Genomic DNA, 19,830 nt, shown 5'->3' with positions numbered 1-19,830 from the left:
ACATGCAAGAATAAACAAAAAAGTCAACAGTTTTAGTCCAATCTCCTCCAGAGACAATGACATTAAAAGTCAAGTCAAAACTGCTTCCTGATGACTACATGACTATGGCCATGTTGTTTTCTTGGCAATAATACAGAAATGGTTTGCCATCGTCTTCTGTCAAAATGTACTAGATATTTCCTAATCTAGTATAGAGCCTTGATGATATTTCCTGCTGTTCTCCCATTCAGACCCATCTCGTCTCAGCTTTCTCAAAATCACAAGGCTGCCAACTGATACACACACCCAAGAACAGGACCTCTTTTTCCAAACTGGAGCTCTAGAGATTATCCTGGATTTTCAGGGAGCCCAATTGCTTAATGCAGGATATTCCAGGGAACCAATGTGGTGTTAAAACAATAATCTAGGCTTAGGAAGACCTGGATTTCAATCTCTCATTTGACCATGAAACTCTCCGGATGACTGGGTTGGTTATGCTATCTCAGCCCAAACTACTTCACAAATTCCCAAAGGAAAGGTAGTATATACAAGCAATAAATAATAAATCCAGGAGGCCACTATAGCATCCATGATACACAGTCATTCATCCTACACTTAAAATATTTCCAGTGAATGACAACTCAACCAAGGCTGCCCCAAACATTTTATTTATTTTTATTGCATTGCTCAACAGTTCTTGACATTTCAAAGCTCCTCTAAGCATCTGCCTTCAAATCTGCCTCTTTGCAATTCCCACCATTGGAGCCAACCCTGACCTTTGGAGCTACAGAAAACAACTCCATTTCATCTGCTTGGCAGCCTCTCAGATACTTGAAGACCTCCTTTTACTTCTCCCCTTTCTTTTTCCCTCCATTGAGCTAAATGTGCTACATTCAACTATTTTTCATATGACTTGGTTGCCAACCTCCCCACCAACCTAGATTTATTCTTGAATGCCCATGTCTCCTTAAAACGTGGACCTGTCTTTGATTGAATTAGAACCAGAAGATTTCCCTTGGATAACCCAATCTGAACATAGACTAGGTTTTCGTTCCAATTCTACTCTGATTGTTCAAATCAAATAGAAGAATAGAAGCCACACAACTTTCCCATTTTATTCCCTGCCTGTAATTTGCTCCAAACAATGTCTAGATGGAGTTTAAACCTTGATGAAAGAAACTAAATCAAAACATTAACAATTCCATCTGTGAATAGCTGGCAAAGAAAACTCCATTTGCTCTCCAACTTAAGAATTCTCTAGCATGGTGGGAAGTGAAAAGAGGCTCGGGGAAAGGGGAGAGTTCCCCCCTCTTCCTACTTCTATCCTTTATAAAATGCTCCTGTGTTTGAAGTACATCATAAACCTTTCTCTTAAAAAGTTTAAGTCAGACAAAACCTGACCTTACATTATACGTTTGCGTTTAGAAGCTTGGGAGTTTGAGATAAACCAAGCTCATCACAACGTAGACAAGCACTGTTTAAAGAAAAACATCACATACCTCCACCAAATCACACACGGTTCATGAGCTGAACACAAAGGTCCGGAGGCTCAGAGCCAGCCTGGATAGTCCTTTGAAGTTAGCAAAACATCCTCCAGTCAGGACACATTCATGAAAGTGTGGGATAGGTCTTTTAAACAACGTTTGCTCCAAGATCACCTGTGGCCTGTCCACTGAGTAACTTCAACAACATCCCCCCTCATCCTCAAAAGAAACTGCCACTCCAAACACAAGACAGAGAACAAAGGTTACCTGTGACACATTCCATTCCAAAACTCCTGGGTGCTGGGAGAGCAATTTTGTCTGTGCAAACCAGAGAGTCATTGTAGACAATGAAGAGTAACTGGAAAGTCATTAAGAGCAAGAGCATGTGATCAGACATCACACTAAACCAACACAGACACCTTAGTTAAGCCACAATAGCTGACTTTTTTGATGCCTACTATCCTAGGTATCTCCTGAAGCTATTCCAGCATCAAGAGGAGTCTTGATTGGAACATCTACAGACACCCCCTACTTTCTAAACTACTAACTCATATAGATGCCAATGTCAAGTCAGGTCATTTCCTTTTTTCTCCCACTGCTGCTCTACCTGATCTTGCTTAAGCCTTGTCTGATAGGTCACAAAATGTTCATTTGTGCCTTTTGAGCTGACCTAAGAATTGATATTGCTTATTTGTCCGAACAGAGATTTCAAATAATGTCGTCGCTCTTGAGCAAGAGAGATGACATTCTGCCTCTCCCCCAAAGATTACCAGAGCTCTGAAAGATTTGTCAGCCTTGGGCACATACAGAGTTTTGAAAGCATCACCTGGAATTTACACAAAATGACTATCCTTTGGGGAAGGGGGCTTGGCTATTCCCAGATGGCAGCCTTAGGGTCACAGTCAGGCACAAAACACCCACAAAGTACACTGTGAAGTTGGTGCTCACATTCCCTTCCCCAAGCAAGTTCCCCTTCCCCTTTCTGGGCAGGTGGGCATAATTCTCAGCAAAGCATTGGGCTGGAAGCATTTTCATTTTCTAGAAGGTCTGTGGACTCTGGATTGTAAATAAAGACGATGCTAGAAGTTGCCTCTTTGCAACGTCTCTTCCCCCCCCCCAAAAAAAAGTCTAGTGGGCCAGGGAGGCCAGTGGGCTCCAAAAAGGACATCCATTGGTGCCACAGAGATTGTAAGTCAGGCTGCGAGAGAAGGCAACCTCATTCATTCATTAAGCTAAGCCGTCTGAATGTCTTTCTGAGATCCAATGAACGCTTTCTTTAAACACATTTGTTAGGAGATTATTGGTGTTAATAATTATCCTTTGTTTGGGTGGGGGGCGTTGCCTTTAGAATTCCACATTATTTAGCAGGTATCAGAAGACACTCAAGGGATTACTTTAGATTTATCGGCTGACATAAAGCTTCTCCATGAACTGTGTACAGAATGTAAGAAGCATCTGCAAAGCTGGTGAACCACCTGTCCATACTGAGACTTCTGCATGACTTTGGAGGAGAGATTGCAAGCTTTCTGAACGTTCAAAGGATAAGCAACAATATAAATCTGGTCTGTATCTGGCATAGATCCCAGACTTTCCCCACTATCAGATTTCAGAGAGATGAAAGAAGTAATGCTGTGCCTAAGTTTGCCCTGCAGTTTCTCAAAAAGTTTCTTCCACTGCAAAAGAGGCTTCAGTTTTTGTGCCTTCTTCTCAGTGTGCTTGAGAACTTCTTTCGCATTTCTCTTATATTTTTTAAAATTTACTTTCTTGTTGGAGATAGCATAGGTTGCGCCAGCCTTGGTTTCTCTTAACATTTTTTTTACTCTGGAATCGTCCTCCTGCTCTTATTTCCCCTTAGGGTGTAATGGAGACAAGGAAACCAAAGGAGACTGCAGATTACTACAGATAACTGCACTGAAGTATTAGAAGTTGTTCATCGGCCATTTCATCACTAACAAGGTGCAAGAACATCACTCTCCACCTGTGAGAATTTGATCAACACTTTTCCTCTATATCCTCAGAATACTTTTAATTAGACATAAATATCAGGGCATACCCCAACATCGTCCTTCTTTCCTAACACTCTTTTCACCCTAGTCAAAATTAACCTGGCTTCCAACATCATTATGGAAGCAAAACAAATACGCCAGAGCCTCTTTGTCCATGTTCAGTCATATGCAAAGTAGACGATGATGAAAAGTGAAGGCCAACTCATTCTGGAGGCCACCAGATCAGAGAGAGATGGTTGTGCAGAACTGCATGCTCCAAAGGGAGCTATGCACGTCCCAGATTAGAGTTTGTATTCTGCCACAAATACAACTCAATACTATTTCAGAGACAGAGAGAAGTTGAGAATGCACAAAGACACTAGTTTAATTGGCCTGTCCAAGTTCTGAAAGAGGTTCATCAGCAACATGTTAATTCCCACAATTCTTGTGTTTAAAAAAATACCCCGCAATTTAGTTCCCTTCAGACATTTGCCCTGCAATTTGAACTTCAAGGGAGAAAAAGTGTTTAGCAGTCTGAATATTTGAAATAAAGAATAATGTAAGTCCTGCCAGTGATGATTTATTCCACGGACTATAGATTAATGCAGTATATAAACCCAGTAATAAATTGGTGGTATAGACTGTTTATGCCATAATCTGCTTTACAGTTTCCTTCTATGATTTCATTTTTGCCCCTTCCATTCCCCAAATGACCACCTCTCCATAACATGAATTACTTTTCTCCAGCTGTTTTTGATTCCTTGGTACTCTCTAGTTTTGCCATTTCTCCTGGCCAAGAACATGCCACGTCCTTGGTCTCACTGTTGTTCTCTACAGAAGAAGCTGATACGGTAAGTTACCTCCAAGGGCACCAAGACACCTCTTCCTCCTCCCTCTCGGCAGATAAGAAACAGAGAGGGTGTGCTAGCTTCTTCCACTGCACACATCACACAGCAGATGAAAAGACCTCCAGAGCTGCTCCCCCAGTTCCATTTCTCCTGCAAGATGGCACTTTGTTCTCTCTCTTTCCTCCTGAGCTGATCCCCGCATTGCATACCTCACAGCGTGCACAGCATCACCCCGAGATCAAACACTCAGGCATGAGTTTTCCTTCTACAGATCTTGAAATCACAGAGTTAGGCTTTAATGGAAACCTCAATGTGCCCTAATCCTCTAAAGCTGGTGCAGAGATGCTCAGAAACATATTATACTCCACCACAGCCACGACAGCTCAAAAAGAAACTCTCTTGGACAGATAACACACATGCACACAGAGAGAGAGAGACAGCAGCAGGGCCTGTGTCAATACCCTTGGATCTAACACAGTTGCAGATGTGGAAGGAATGTGTGTAGCCCAAGGCAGAAAATCTAACCACCTGAGACCTTGACCACAGCTTCCATTTTCTTAGGGGAACTCGCCCCTCCCCTTGTCAAAAAAAGTTAATTTTATGGAGGCACGGAAGGTCATGCTTCCAGCAGCTAAACTCAATTGGATTTGCAAAATTCTGATGGTCTTTCTATCTTCTGAGCTTCTATTGTAATGAGCCATGATGTTGCATCTTAAAACCACAGCTTTTTAACTATCCCGCAACAGCTAAGGTCCCCAATACACTACCTTGTCACAATGTATGCATCCAACTGCCCTTATAATCTGCAAAGTACATCTCATAAAGAAATTAGCATTTGCACTAAAGCACACTTTCCCTGTCTGGGAGACTCTTTAGCCCGATTCCCACATCCCTCTAAACCACAGGTGGCACACACAATTATGCTAGGTATGTTTGACTTAACCATTGACTAAACCAGAACTGGCTGGGCTCACATAACACAGTTAGCCAAAACCAAAAGCATGCCACATTACAGCTCACAAGTTGTATGAAGCCAACCATCACGATTCATAACTATGCAATGTCTGAATCAAGTTTCTAGCTTGTTCAACATACCATGATTTAGAGTTCCATGAAAGGACCGAAAGCTCTATGGGCTCGGGGAGAAAAACATTGGTGTTGAATTGCTAGAAACTAAATAGGAGTAGAAGAGAATTTTTGAAAACTATCTTAAACCAAACCAGGCATATAATCCATCGAGTCTAGTGCTTCCTACTCTGGCTGTCAGCAGCATCCATAGGTTAGGTTCTCCAAGGCAGGAATAACCATTGATGGAAGCAGTGGTCAAGTATGAAGACTTAAGTGTCCACCAAGTCGACAGAGAGAGCTTCACTCGTTCTTCTTTTTTTCCTTTGAGGAAGGCAGAACACACAGTTTTCCACTTAAGATTTTCAACAGTGTCTTAAGTTTGTTATAAACTGTCTCTGATCCCTCCAGGCAAGGGCAGAGTGCAGAAAGGCATCAAATGGAATTCATTTACATGCTTGCTGTAAATGCTTTCATCAATGGGCAGGGTCTCCTTAGAATTGGTAAGGTCAGACACACTTTTTTTTTATGATGGCGCCTTCGCAGGTCATGCACCATTGAAGGATGCGTACGGCAAGGCATTTAATTTCCCAGTGAAATTCCTGACATGCAAGGAAGTGCCCCTACTCACCACAGCCAAGTCTCTCGGTCAGCTGAAGCCCCGCCAGTGAGAAATCTACACATCTCCTAAAATGACGAGAAGGAGCTACAAGCAAAACAAGATTCAAGAATGCAGCCTATCCAGAGGCCCTTCGTTTGCAGTGCTTTCCAGCCTTAAAGCAAAAACAAGAAGCCTATTGTTTTGCATTTGCCACCAAGAGGACCAGAAGCTTATTTCTGTTTCAAAGTGAAGTATACAGAATCCCCTGCAGGTTTTCCATTTGCTGCACAACACATTTTGCTTATCTCTTTTACTGTGTCCGACTTTAGATGTAACTGCTTTATTGCAATTCACACTGGGCAAACAGGGTGGGTCTCTGGAACGCATTCATTAAAATCCAAATGGCCTTCATGATAAAAGATGCAAGTATAAAGAAACGAGAACAGCACAACCATTAACTAACAACAAAAAATAAATAACAGTCTGAAGACTTCAGGGACACCAGCCACAGGTAAACAAGACCGCAGGTGCTTGCTACTTTCTAGCACATTTAGTACTGAAATTCTGCTAGCCAATCTAAGGTGGAGGAAGTTGGCATGCTTTAATAGCTGTGACATCAGACACTTCCACTTGACTTTTCCAAGCGAGGCTGAGTAAAATAATGGCCTGTCTAATGTGATGGAAAAGCAACAGAAACTGCATCCTTTGCCAGCCATCACAAACTCAATTTCACCTTCATCAAGTACCACTGATGCAATCTAGGCCAAACTAACCAGGCAAGGGAGAGATTAAGCCTCCACATTGCAAGAGCATATCTATTATGCCAATGACAGACAGCCTGGCGCAGTGTTTGGATGATAACTTTCATCATCCCTTGCCACTGGAAATGCTGGCTGCAGGGCTGGTGAGAACTGGCATGTGAAACTTCTGGAGGACATCAAGTTATCAACTGCTGCACTAATTGGAGAAAGAGATCCAGTATGATTACCCAATGTTGCATAATTGATCCTCATCATAGCAAAGGCAGCTTTAAGAGTTTTGGCACCAGTATCTACCCACTTAGGCAGCCCCCCTGAAATCGGAAATCCAGGCTGGCCCTTCTCCTGCCCAGCTGGCACCGACAAAATGGGCCCAAAAGGAAAAGAAAGTTGCAGGCCCTACCCTAGTCAAAATCACCAACCTTAAAACTCTTTCCCTAGTTGGGAAGCTACCCCAGCTGTGACTAAATTCACACACATTTGTTTTAATCTTGGCTTGTTAAATAAGGGTCAATGCATATGTTTATATAGTATGCTAGCCATAAACTATGATTTACCCACCATGATATCTAGGTTCATACAACATGCAGGGATGGACAGCTTTCTCACGGTTGGGGAATGAGCTTCATTAATTTTGTCATCTTCATGGAGCTCCAAAGCTGTCTCAAGTGTAGGCTGGGCTAAACTGTTCAGCTTGCCTTAAATTCTCCCCCGAATGAGAAAACAGACCCTTAGAACTTCCCAACTTCTCTGTGCAACCTACCCCCCCTTCCCAAAATGTCGGACTCACCCAGGTAAGGGAAGGGGTGCTGCTGCTTGCAGTCCATGGTCGCCCATCCTTGTGTTAACCAATCCTCAGCATATCTTAAGAGAATGCACAAATCCAGCCATGGAATTGAGTGTGGACCTGAAGCATTTTCCAAGCCACACTCCTTGTTTTATCCACTACTGGCAGTGTTTCTCAACCTTGGCCACTTGAAGATGAAGTCCTCACATCTCACCATGCTGGCTGGGGAATTCTGGGAGTTGAAGTCCACACATCTTCAAGTAGCCAAGGTTGAGAAACATTGCTCTGTTGCAACATGTTCTCATTAACAGAGAGACTTACCACTGAAGAAGGTGCTGAAAACAGTGTCTTGATCTCTGTAGCATCCAGATCTCCAAAATACAATTTAGCCGTCCAGCCAACAACCAATATTATGTTTCACTAAGACAGTCACGTTGTAAAAACCAAGAAACAAATACAACTTGCGTTGTCCAGATTTTTGATTAAGGGCTCATTTAAAACAAGAGAATTTTAACTATGGAATATGCCATAGCTGTACTTCCATTTTGTCAATGAATATGTACACAAAAAAAGCCTTGCCCAGCCTGGTTCATGGTCACCCACTTAGTCCCCGTCAACAACTGCTCCCCTGTAAATGGGACCAGACATTTGATCACAAACGGAGTATTACTGGTAAAAACAACCAAGTGGACTAGTAACTTGAGGAACAGAGTCCCATTCCTGTCTGTGAACCGACCCAGAGGCTGCCATTTTCATCTCTCTTATGGTTCAGCCTTCTGTTTCATGAGAATCAGGAAGACTAGTGCCCCAGGCCTCCACAGCAGGAACTGTCTCGTTTGCCAGCGCATTGAAAGAAAAAAGAAAAATAAGCGCGCCCAGACAAAAAAACCTCTACCAGCCCCCCTCCAACATCTGCAGTTTACTTTTCAACCAGGTTTTGAAGCGCACATGCAGGAAACCTAACCCGTGCCGTTCCAGAATTTCTATGAAGGCCAGTGGCTAGACCAGCAGGAGGTGGCCCTTGTGAACGCTCTGTTTTGTTTTAAAAGATCATCACTGCATGGATGTTTTTCTTCTTCTAAAGCAAGCATCAGCCCTTACAAAGTTTCAATACTCCAGTGGCCGCGGCTTCTTTTCTTTCCCCCGCTCCCCTCCCCTCCATTTCGAAGCCAGTTCAAAGAAAGCCATAAAAAGCCATCCTAACGTCTCTGGGAATGGAAGGAACGGAGGCTATAAAAATACTGCCTATTTAGCAGCTCTCTGCTCTTTATTGCAGAATCCGCACAAGGCTTAGAAAGAATGCTTCCCTGAATAAACTTGAGAGTAAACGCCTGCGCAACTTTTCTCTCATCCTCCATGCTGCTGGAGAAGCAAGTTTCAGGATGAGGCTTTGAGCCGTCCAAGGTGCTTCACACCGTGCTGTTTGCCCTCTTAAAAGGAAACCCCATTGTTCAACAAGACAAACTCTCCAAAAGGCACATCTCAACCTCTTTTGCAGTCCAACACAAGGAGGTGTTAAGGTTAGATTGAGACACTAAATGAAGCCACGGATCTTTTAACTACTGACTACTCAATGAACAATTTGATTTCCAGAATCCCAGTTCTGTTCTCAGGCCAAAGCTGGCTTACTCTGTATAGATAATAAAGCTGTTCTGATTTTGAATGTGGAGAGTTATGATATTTGAGCTAAGGCCCTATGTCCAAGACCATTTACATCTTCGTTTATTTGGTCCATGTTTTCGCCTTTGATATGACTCTCTAAATCAAAGAAAGAGTGAAAGAAAAGCTGAATGGGTGCGCACAGCTTTCTAAACCATGATTTGCTGATTATATCACTACAGCTGGAATTTACACAAAACAGTCAAATGCCAAGAAACCACAAATTTAGGCATGGAGTCCAATCATCCAGCCATCTCATTTAGCTTTGTGTACATGAACTAGCAATAGCTCTCCTGGGGATTAAACAGGATTTTTCCCAGCCCTAGTTTCTCCTGAGCTGACTTTTCAGCCTTTGGCTCTTGCATATGTGTGTCTCTAGGCACATTTCAAATATCTGTTCCCATCAGTTTCTTTACACACCAAATGTGCCTAAACTTAGCAGACCTTAGCTGACCTCAAGAGACTAAGCAGGATTGGACCTCCTTAATACCTGGATGGTAGACCATCCATAATATCAGAGCTCTAGGCCAAACTGGAAATTGAAATAACAACCTAGATGAAAGGGGTGGTAATCCACAAAGTTGCCAAGAGAATTTCATAGATGTGACCGTGAAGTCTCCAGGAATTCAGTTCAATTCAAAGGAAGCATTACCTTTACTTCGCCTTTTTGACTCAGCTATAATCAGTCTCAATTATTATTGTTTACACTCTGTTCTTGCAAGCATTCTATTCTCTTTTAAACTAGAAAGTAAATTCAAGTATGGTATGCTTGCCAAGATCCAAATTTACAAGTAGCCCCATCAGATTTGAACAATCCGGAAAACACACCCAAATAAACACAGATCATCATCTCTTCTTGACCAGCTCCATCAGGTGCCTCTTTAAACTCAACTCTGCAGATTTTGCCGCACAGAGCATTTAAATGTACGTTTCTCCAACTCACTCCTTGTGACAATTTAACCCCCAGCGAAAAACTGCAGAGATGCTGGAAGCTTTCCACATGTTAACTGTGTTATGGCTTGTAACTCTACTGAACTGTTCTCATCTGAGAGTAATTGCCACAGAATCCAGCTTTCTGTTGAATTGTGGGGCAATTCAGTTAATCTTACCACCACAGTATGACTAAGACTTCAAACACCAGAAATCGCAACTGAGTAATAAACCAAATTAATCCAAATTAAAAAAACAAAACAAAACTGGCACATTGATTTGCTCCATCAGAATTTCTCCATGCTCATTTTTAAATGCATATTCTGTGAAAGAGATCTAGAACCAAGAATCTGTGGACAGTTCAAGAGATCAGCATAGGAAACAATTCTATATAGGCTAGGCCTGTTTATAATGTTAAATCAAAAATCCATGGTTTACAAACCACAGTGGCTACATTCACACATGGGGCTTAGCCAAACCATACAAATAGCATTATGGTTTTGTGTGATAGCTGAAGTAGGTCACAGAATCAGATCACTGGTTTGCTTGCAGTTGCTTCCTAGAATTTGAAACCTAGGATTATAACCCTGGGGTGGGGAGAGGAATCCTGTCTTGAATGACCTAGAAGAGCAGGATATCATAATAAATAACAATGTAAATATGCTAAAACCAAAGAAAAAATGCAAAATTTGTAAATCTAAATTGCTCGATAAAAAACAGATAATCCTCATGGTGTATTGCCATCTTTTATTTGTTTTAACCAACATGCTAAAATAGCAATCAAATGTGTTCTCTTAGCTCTGAAAAGCTGAATGAACTTTCATCTCAAGAAAGTAATGGAAAGCAGAATAAATACCCTACATTCCTTGTGATACACATGTTTTGTTGGGCATAACACACAACTCAAGACATTTTTCTTCACTTACTTTCAAATCAGGTGAAACTCACTCGCCAAAAAATTATTTGCCAACTTGGTAAGAGATGAAGATAAAGCTCAACAAACATACCCCTCCGCTTAGACAGAAGAACCGGGTGCCATATTTTAGAACCAAAGACTGCTTGTGTGAGAATGACCCTGTAACTCAGTATCAGATCATCTACTTTGATAGCAAGAGTTGAAGGACAATCTTCAAAATCTCTAAATGAAGTTGGAAAAACTGCTGTCTGAAACCCAATCACTCTTGATAATACTGGGCTCAATGGACCTACAGTCTGACTCAGAGTAAGGCGGCTTTCCACATTCCTATGAATACTGAAGTTCCTAGGTACAATGTGCTTCCTCTACTGGTTTACTACTGGCTCAACTTACAGTCTTATCTAACTCTGTGCAGACACAGGTGACTTATACAAGGTTAGACCCCTATCCTATCTAACCCCAGTACTGACTGCTCTGGCTGGCAGAGCTCTCCAAAGTCTCTGATGGCCCACACAACCATTCCTGTCCTTTTAACTGAAAACACACAGGACTGATCCTGAGATTTACAGCATAAAACTGAAACGTATTTTAAAACGTATTTACAATAAACTAAAAACTTATTTTAATAATAAATAATTTGGAGGTGCAGGGAGTGATTTGACAGCTTCCAACCTGTAACAGACCGATTAAAAATAGATAATTGACTCAATCAATTAACAAAGATGCCTGAAGTCTGCACAAATTAATATACATCTATATCATGGGTTACACTTCTGACCTATGACCCTCTCATAGTTGCTACATCAAAGGCCCAGAGCATAGGAAAGACGACACAGCATGGCAACCCAGCGTACCTTTCACATTTTGAATTAATTTCAGTGCCTCTGGTTATACCAGGCTGACCCAAGCCCCCATGTTGCAGACCACAGAAGCCCCAAAGATCATGCAACCCAGTTTTGGACATTAAAGCATAGCTATTAAATATCTACAAATGTTTCAAAAGCAGGGGGGAATCAGACTGAACATTGGTCCCCTTTCACCTGGTAAATGCATAAAACTCTGTCTCTGCAGCATCATGGTCTCTGACTGCATGTCTGTATCTATTTTATTTCACCAGCTGCAAAGAATCGTTTACTTCCAAGTTAAAAGGATTGGGGAGGGTGCAAAGGAAGAAATTGCTCAAAATCTTGCTAGGTCAGTGTTTCTCAACCTTGGCAACGTTCAGATGTGTGGACTTCAACTCCCAGAAGTCACCCTGCTACGCCACAATGGTGAAAACCAGTGGCATGATTTCCCACCATTATGAAGGAACTGCGTTACAAAATCAAATGCATGACTTATCTGCTCATCAGGGATACTTCGGGAACTACAAGATAGTGAATTAGATTATACATTCCTGACATGGAATGTCTACTAACATGAAGGCTGGGTTCACCTAACAAGTTTAGCAAGTCAATAAAGTCCTGACATCTGCACACCATGTTAAGCTTGATTAGAATTAACCTTTTTATTTATGCATGTACTTATTTGATTTCTATAGCCGCCTATCTCAAGAAGTGACTCTGAGCGGTGTAGAATCATAAAAACATAAAACAATAAAAACAACACAAATAAATATACATGGTCGCCGAGCAAAACTATTGCCATAGATGTTAATATAGCCAAGAAACGGGGCCCTTAACACACTCGGGGCCCGAGGTCCGGGTGCGTAGCCAGGTCTTCATGGCCTTACAAAAGACCAACAGGGTCGGGTCATCCTAATCTCTGAAGGGAGAACATTCCAAAGGGCGGGGGCTACAGCAGAGAAGGCACGTCTCCTGGTCCCCACCAGCCGACATTCCTTGGCTGACAGGACCCGTAACATGCCCGACCTGCTGGACCAAATTGGACGGGTAGAAATAACTGGGAGAAGATGGTCCCTTACGCAACCTGGTTCCAAGCCATGAAGGGCTTCAAAGGTGACAACCAGCACCTTGAATTGCACCCGGAAGCACGCTGGCAACTAATGCAGCTCAGACAGCAGTGATGTTACATGTATCAAATATCCGACAACATTTACTACCCGCACAGATGCATTCTGCCCCAGTTGAAGCTTCCGAATGCTCTTCAAGGGCAGCCCCATGTAGAGCGCATTGCAGTAATCCAGATGAGAGGTCACGAGGGCATGCATGACTGTGAACAAAGCTTCCCAGTCCAGGAACGGGTGCAACTGGCGCACAACTGGTGCAAAGGTCCTCCTAGCCACAGCTACCACCTGCTCTTCTAGCAGGAGCCGTGAGTCCAAGAGGTCCCCCAGATTGCACACCAGGTCTGTCTGAGGCAGCGCGACCCCATCCAAGACCGAAGATAGAAAAACCTTGTCACCAGAAGGCCCAAATACCCAAAGCCACTCAATCTTGCTTGGGTTGAGTCGAAGCCCAATGTTCTCCATCCAGACCCTTACATCCTCCAGGCACTGAGACAGGACATCCACGGCATCTCTCAGGCAGCCTGGGTGGAGATACAAAGCTGGCTTCACCCCAAACGGTCAGATCACCTCACCCAGCAGCCTCATGTAGATGTTAAATAGGAGAGGAGAGAGAACCGAGCCCTGGGGGACCCCACAAAATAGGGGGCATGGGCTAGATCTCTCCCCTCCCATCAACACTGACCAGAACTGACCCCGGAGAAAGGAGGAGAACGAGCGCAACACAGTGCTGCCCACCCCCAACTCCCAAAGCCAGTCCAGAAGGATACCATGATTGATGGCATCGAAGGCCACTGCAAGGTCAAGAAGAGCAAGATGGTCACACTGCCCCCATCCCACTCCCACCAGAGGTCATCTAACAGTACGATCAATGCCACCTCAGTCCCATAATTCAGCCTGAACCCTGACTGAAAAGGGTCCAGATAATCCGCTTCATCCAGGGTCCTCTCCAGCTGCCACGCAACCACTTTCTCCACAACCATCCCTAAAAAGGGGAGGTTGGAGACTGGACAAAAACTGTCCAGATGGGTTGGCTCAAGTGATGGCCCCTTGAAGAGAGGGTGCACCACTGCCTCCTTAAGAGCCGCCGGAACCCCCCCCCCAAGGAATTGTTAACCACCACCCAAAGCCAATCACCCGTCCCCTCCTGGGCAGCCTTAACCAGCCAGGAGGGACACAGATCTAACACAGTAGCGGCCCAGCTAGCAGCTGCAAGAGCTCCATCCACTTCCTCAGGCACAACAGGATCAACTCCCCTCAGATAACCATGCAAGACTTCGTCCCCGTAGCCTCCACGGGTGCTGCCCTAAAGCTGGAGTCCAACGTAAAGCGAATGTCCACTAGATGTGCAGCATTCTCCTCACAGCGACCCTGTAGGTGAAACCCAGCATTACTCCCTCCAAGGAGGGACTGGGTCACTCGAAACAGGGTCACTGGGCAACCATCTGTGGATGCAATAAGGGTGGAGAAATAATCACATTTCGCCACCTTTACCACCATGAGGTAGGTTCTAATAGCAGCCCTAGCTCACGTTCGATCATCTTTGCTCCCCATCTTCCGTCAGCCGCGCTCTAGGCATCTCTTAGGCCTCTTAAGTTCCCTCAGCTCTTCTGTATACCACAGAGAGTTACGGGAACCATGGGCACAGAGAGGCCACTCAGGCGCGACCCGGTCCAAAGTTGCAGCCATTCTCCCATTCCATGCGGCCACCAAAGTTTCGGTTGGACTGTGTAGCAGACTTCTCAGAACAACCCCAAGTTCCCTCTGAAACCCAGTCGGGTCCATTAGTCACCTGGCACAGGCCGATCTAACCTTGGATAGATTGGGCTTTTTTTAAAGCTTACCACTTTGTGCAAACTCAGCCCTTTTGGTCTATTACACCAATCTCATCTAGCCAGTTTTGTGTAGCGATCAGGGCGCCAGGCTAGAAACCAGGAGACCGTGAGTTCCAGCCCTGCCTTAGGCGCAAAGCCAGCTGGGTGACCTCCGGCCAGTCACACTCTCTCAGCCCCAGGAAGGAGGCAGTGGGAAACCACTTCCAAAAAAGATCCTGCCAAAAAACTGCAGGGACTAGTCCAGGCAGTCGCCAGGAGCCAACACTGACTTGAAGGCACCAAAACAAAAAACAAAAAAACCCAAAATCATTGGATTAATTTAGTAACCAACTTTAAGAGTGTTGTATGAACCCAGTCACTGACTCCTATCAAATGCATTGTCCACCATCAAGATGAAGCTTCTCAGAACAGAAACAACAGGGAGCCTTCCTCCAGATAACTTGGGAATTATGAAAGCTACATCCTAAATTAGGGAGTACCCAACTCGCTCATACTGTCTTAGGAAGGAACAATCCTTCCAGATTTGCCCAATAATGGGATGGATTATGAACACTGGGTCCTAGTTCAAAAACAACAGAGCTTAAGGCTACATGACTTTCTTTCTGCACTGATTTCATTGGGAACAGGCATGAGTAATCTAGTCTGTCCTCAATTCACTGTGAGTATGCTTCTAATGATCCTGCCAGTTTATTCATCTCTCATCCAACACAACAGATAAGGCAGAGCACTGGACTTTGTATGTAAACAAACAGGCCAGCATTAAAAAAAATGATCAGCATTTGAAAGTTGTAGGCAGTGGAATCAATACGCTTTGGAAGATCCCATCTAAGGAAATTAGACTGGTGGCAATAAAGAATGGATCTAATTGCTAGGCTGTTCATTGGAAAACACGTGGCTATATAAAGTTATAACAAATATTTGGAACTATGCTAAATTAACCTATTGGGTAAGGGGATTTAAACTCCAACTGCTTGACTGTTCCACATTTTTGTCTTTGCCTCTTGAAAGGACAGAGGAACACCACACGAACTTTGGCTCAAACATCAACCAGGAAAAAGAGAAAGATTATTCCATTTGTGTTCTGCCTTTGCTTAATGTGACACATATGGGCGCCTCCCCTAATTTTATTCCTCCAAAAAGAACTCTGTAGGGTAGTTTTGGCTGAGAGAGAGCAACGAAGTCACCATCATGGCCCATGGCTAAGTGGAGATGTGTATCTGGGTCTCCTCAGATCCAGCCCAACACCTTAACTACTAAACCGTACGTCTCTTATGTAAACAATCCACAGCTGAATAGTTTGGCAAAGAACCAAACTTCCACATTGGCTGAATGTAAGTGTATACTGTAGGATACACCCTAGTATCCTTAAAAGTTATCGAAGAAAGAAGAGTCAATATATGAAGCACAGTCCACACACACACACCCTGCAAAAGATACATATACTCTTAACTAGGTCAAATGCATTTAAGTGTCCAGAACAAGCTACACCACTTCATGTGCGTGATGACATCATCACCATAGAAATGAGGCTATCTGCATAATGTGCCTCATTTGCATGATGACATCACGAGGAATGGAATTTCACTACCCCCCCCAACAGACACTCATGTGTATGTGCTTTATTTAAATTTTAAATGCCAGGGGAATCTGTTATAGGTCACCACAGGGGAGTGCTCAGTGTCAATAAGAGCTGTCTCCAGATGACCAGAAAGCTTGGTTCAACATTGTTTCCAGCTGCAAATAATAAATATCAGCTTGTTAAAACAGACATGGGCCAGGAACTTTGAGGGACATCTATAAAGCTGCTTTAAAACCCTCAATTCATCATGTACACACACATTCTACCAGTTGAAGAGAAAAGAAAGAAAAAACTCTCATGTCTCAGCCAGGGACAAAATCAAATCATAGCCTTCAATTATCAGGGTACAAACAAAACATTATCTTCTCTAAGAACTCAACACAAACGACACCAGACCATATTAAAGCATAAGAAATAAAGGGCTATCCCTTAGAACAAGGGTGGGAAACATGTGGCCCTCCAGATGTTTATTAACTTCAATTCCCAATAGTCGCAGGCAACCGCCTATAAAAACGGATGACAGAAACTGTAGTTCTGGAACATCTGGATGGCAACAGCTTCCCCATCTTGACATAAGAGTCCAAGTTTGCCTCCAAATTAAAAAGAAAAAAAAAACCTTTCTAAGATGGGGAGAAAAGAGAATCAAAATCCAGATGTTCAAGGAAAACACATTTGATACTTTTGCAAATGCATAGACATCCAACAAGTACCTGCCTGGTCAAGAGACATATTTTCACCTCACATTTAGGCATATTTACTCATGAACAAGCCCTGTTGCAAAGCACTTCGCAAACTCCTAATAGGGCCAACTCAAGGCAAGGAGCTTAACTTATTGTAAGCCTATCAGTGGTTTTTCAGAACATCTTTCTGGGCACCACTCTGCTAATAGTTCTACCCCAGCCTTCTCCAACACGATATCCTCCATTGCATAGGATTAAGCTCTCATCATCCTCAACCAGCATAAACAGTGGGAACTATAACCAACATATCTGGAAGGCTTTGGGGAACAGAATCAAAGAAGTTGGGCTAAAGGCTACAGGAACAAGAAAGGGCCCTTCAGCATTGTTGGTTAAACCATTGGCCACCCTTGTGCATCATAATAAGCCCCCAACACAGTTTACAAGCCATAGTGGTTTCAATCCCACAGCATACCGAGGCCAAGCAAACAAGTTAAGAAGTAGCAGGATACACGAACAACATCAGAGCCACATCTGGAAGATCAGAGAATACATGGTTCCCTTTCCACTCCCCCTTCAAGAGGCCCATAAAGAAGAAGTCACTGCTCAAGGAGAAAACGGAACTGACCACCTCCAAACACCCTTGGAGGATTCCAGCAGGAAGAAATGCCAAGCGCGTTTAAGCAGCCAAGCCACAGTGAGGGACCGAAGGGGGCACCAAACAAGCCACCACAGGGCAATGCAGTGCCGGGCCCTCCAGATGTCTTCCTTCCCAATCTCCTGGGGTGGAGCACGTTCTCTGGGACTAGTGAACCGGAATTCAGAAGCCTCAGACGGGCATCCATGAGCCAATCACCGGGCAAAGAACTTTCATCCCGTCAAGCAGGTCTAGGAGTGAGGGGAGCTGTAGCCCACCGTCGTGGAAGAGCACCAGAGCGGGGAAAGGTTGGAAAGAACAGCTGGGGGCAGTTGAGGAAAGAAAGAGTGAGGGCGCCAGTTGACGCAGAGTTCCCACGCCCGGGAAGCCCAGCACAAAACGGTGCGGGTCAAGCCCCAGAGCTTCCCAAGGGGCCCCCATCCATCAGCCTCCCGCGTTCAGAAGGAGCCCGAGCCTCGCAGCGCAAAGCGCCGTGGCCCGAACCACCGCCGTGCCCTGCCCCCCGGAAAGGGGGGAGGAGGAAAAGCGCCCCCCTTCTCCCCACCGCGCCCGAAAGCCGCCCCGGCCGGGCCAGATGCAAGCGGGCGCCCGCGGCGGGAAAGGCGAGCGGCTCGCCCGCTCCGCCGAGCTGGGCTGGGCTGAGGCGCCAAAGGAGCGGGAAGGCAGGACTTACCCTGGGGCCGGAGAGCTTGCCGAGCGCCCGGTGCGGGCAGCCCTGCGGGATTCCCAAGCCGCCGCCGTCGCCGTCGCCCCCGGAGGCTTTCGGGTTCACCGGCCACTCCTCCAGCCCTTTCCGCGCCAGCGAGGCGTTCACGGCGAAGCTATCACCTGGAGAAGCAGGAGCAGCCGAGGCAGAAGTGGGCGGGCGGCCGGCCGGCCCGGGAGCCCCGTCCTCCCTGCCCCCCAAGCCCCGCGCCCCTGCCCCGCGCCCCGGGCCCACGAGGCACCCGCCGGGGGCCAGCCCGCGCCAGGCAGCCGCCCGAGAAAGCGGCGCGCAAACTTTTCCCCCCTCAGCGGCTTCGGGGGCGGACGCGCGCGCCCAGCTCCGCGCCGGGAAAAGTTGGGGAGGGGCCGGGAAGGGCCCGAAAGCGGGCGAAAGCCCCTCCGCCCGCCCCCAAGGCGAGGCCGCTTACCTTCGGGGTTCTCTCGGGGTTTACAGGCAGCAGCTACGGGAGATCCGGCGGGAAAAGGCGAGGGGAGGGAGAGGAAGGGGATTCCAAAAAAAAAAAAAAAAGATGGTTAGATCCCAGCATAGTTTATCGCCCCCCGCCCATCTTCCCGGCGCCCCCCGTCCGGCGCCCGGGCTGGTGCTTCTCCCCGGCCGCCGCCGCCGCCGCGTCTCCCCGCTGCAACTTTGCAACTCACCGTGTTTGGAGTGAAGTTTCCCCATCGCTCGGCCCGGCTCTGCGCCCGCGATGGCATTGGAGAGCGTGGCGGCCGGCGCTGGGGGTCCCGCCTTCTCGCTTCCTCCCGGAGGACCTGGGGCGGGGGTCCCGAACCACGGCAGCGGGGAAGCTCGCTCCGAGTCCCGCTCGCAGCCGGCGGCTCCTCCCGCGGCAGCGCCTCTTCTTCTTCTTCTTCTTCCTCCTCCTCCTCCTCCTCCTCTCCTTTTTTTCTCCCCCCTTTTTAGAGATCCACGTGCTCCCTCCTCGCCTGCCGAGGCTTATTCGCGCGGAGGGGGAAAGGCGAGCGGGGCGGGAAGGGGCAAGCGTCCGCCGCGTCCTCCATCCAGCGGCGGCAGGAGCAGCGCGGCGAACGGAGCGCTCGAGCGGCGGCGGCGGCAGCAGCAGGAGCAGCTGCGCATCTCTCTCTCTCTCTCTCTCCTGCCACTCGAGTCTCTCTCCCTTCGCCCCCCCCCCCGTCTTTTTTCCCTTCCCAAAGACAGAGGCGGTTACGAAAGACTTTCCTTCACCCACCAGGGGACGTGATTGACACCTCATGGAGATTAGACCACTCGCGGGCCACCTCTGGATGCGGATTGGAGAGCGGCGGCACATGAAAGGGCCCTTTTGGAGTTTCCAAAAAAAAAAAAAAAGAACCACCCAGCCCTCCTGAAATAAAAGGAGCGGCGGCGGCTTTGAGGTATTTCATTTCCAGCCAGGC

General features: G+C 45.9%; 1 protein-coding gene across 1 annotated transcript in view; it reads right to left on the bottom strand.

Moving 5' to 3' along the window:
- The window catches only part of NKD1 (NKD inhibitor of Wnt signaling pathway 1), a 97,893-nt gene extending 78,597 nt beyond the window's left edge, over nucleotides 1–19,296 (bottom strand). Inside the window, exons 1-3 of the mRNA XM_088136122.1 lie at nucleotides 19,093–19,296; nucleotides 18,861–18,893; nucleotides 18,401–18,555 (exon numbers count right to left, since the gene is read on the bottom strand). Coding sequence (XP_087992248.1) covers nucleotides 18,401–18,555; nucleotides 18,861–18,893; nucleotides 19,093–19,117 — 213 coding nt within the window. The 5' untranslated portion in view covers nucleotides 19,118–19,296. The remainder of the gene's footprint in view (nucleotides 1–18,400; nucleotides 18,556–18,860; nucleotides 18,894–19,092) is intronic.
- Between the last annotated feature and the right edge of the window lie 534 nt (nucleotides 19,297–19,830).

This window comes from Python bivittatus, unplaced genomic scaffold, assembly GCF_059951505.1.
Source record: "Python bivittatus isolate LINGU-HERP-01145 unplaced genomic scaffold, Pbiv_v1 ctg000190_np1212, whole genome shotgun sequence".
NCBI lineage: Eukaryota > Metazoa > Chordata > Lepidosauria > Squamata > Pythonidae > Python > Python bivittatus.
The sequence above is the reverse complement of the archived record's forward strand: the minus strand, read 5'-3'. Positions and strand labels throughout refer to the sequence as shown.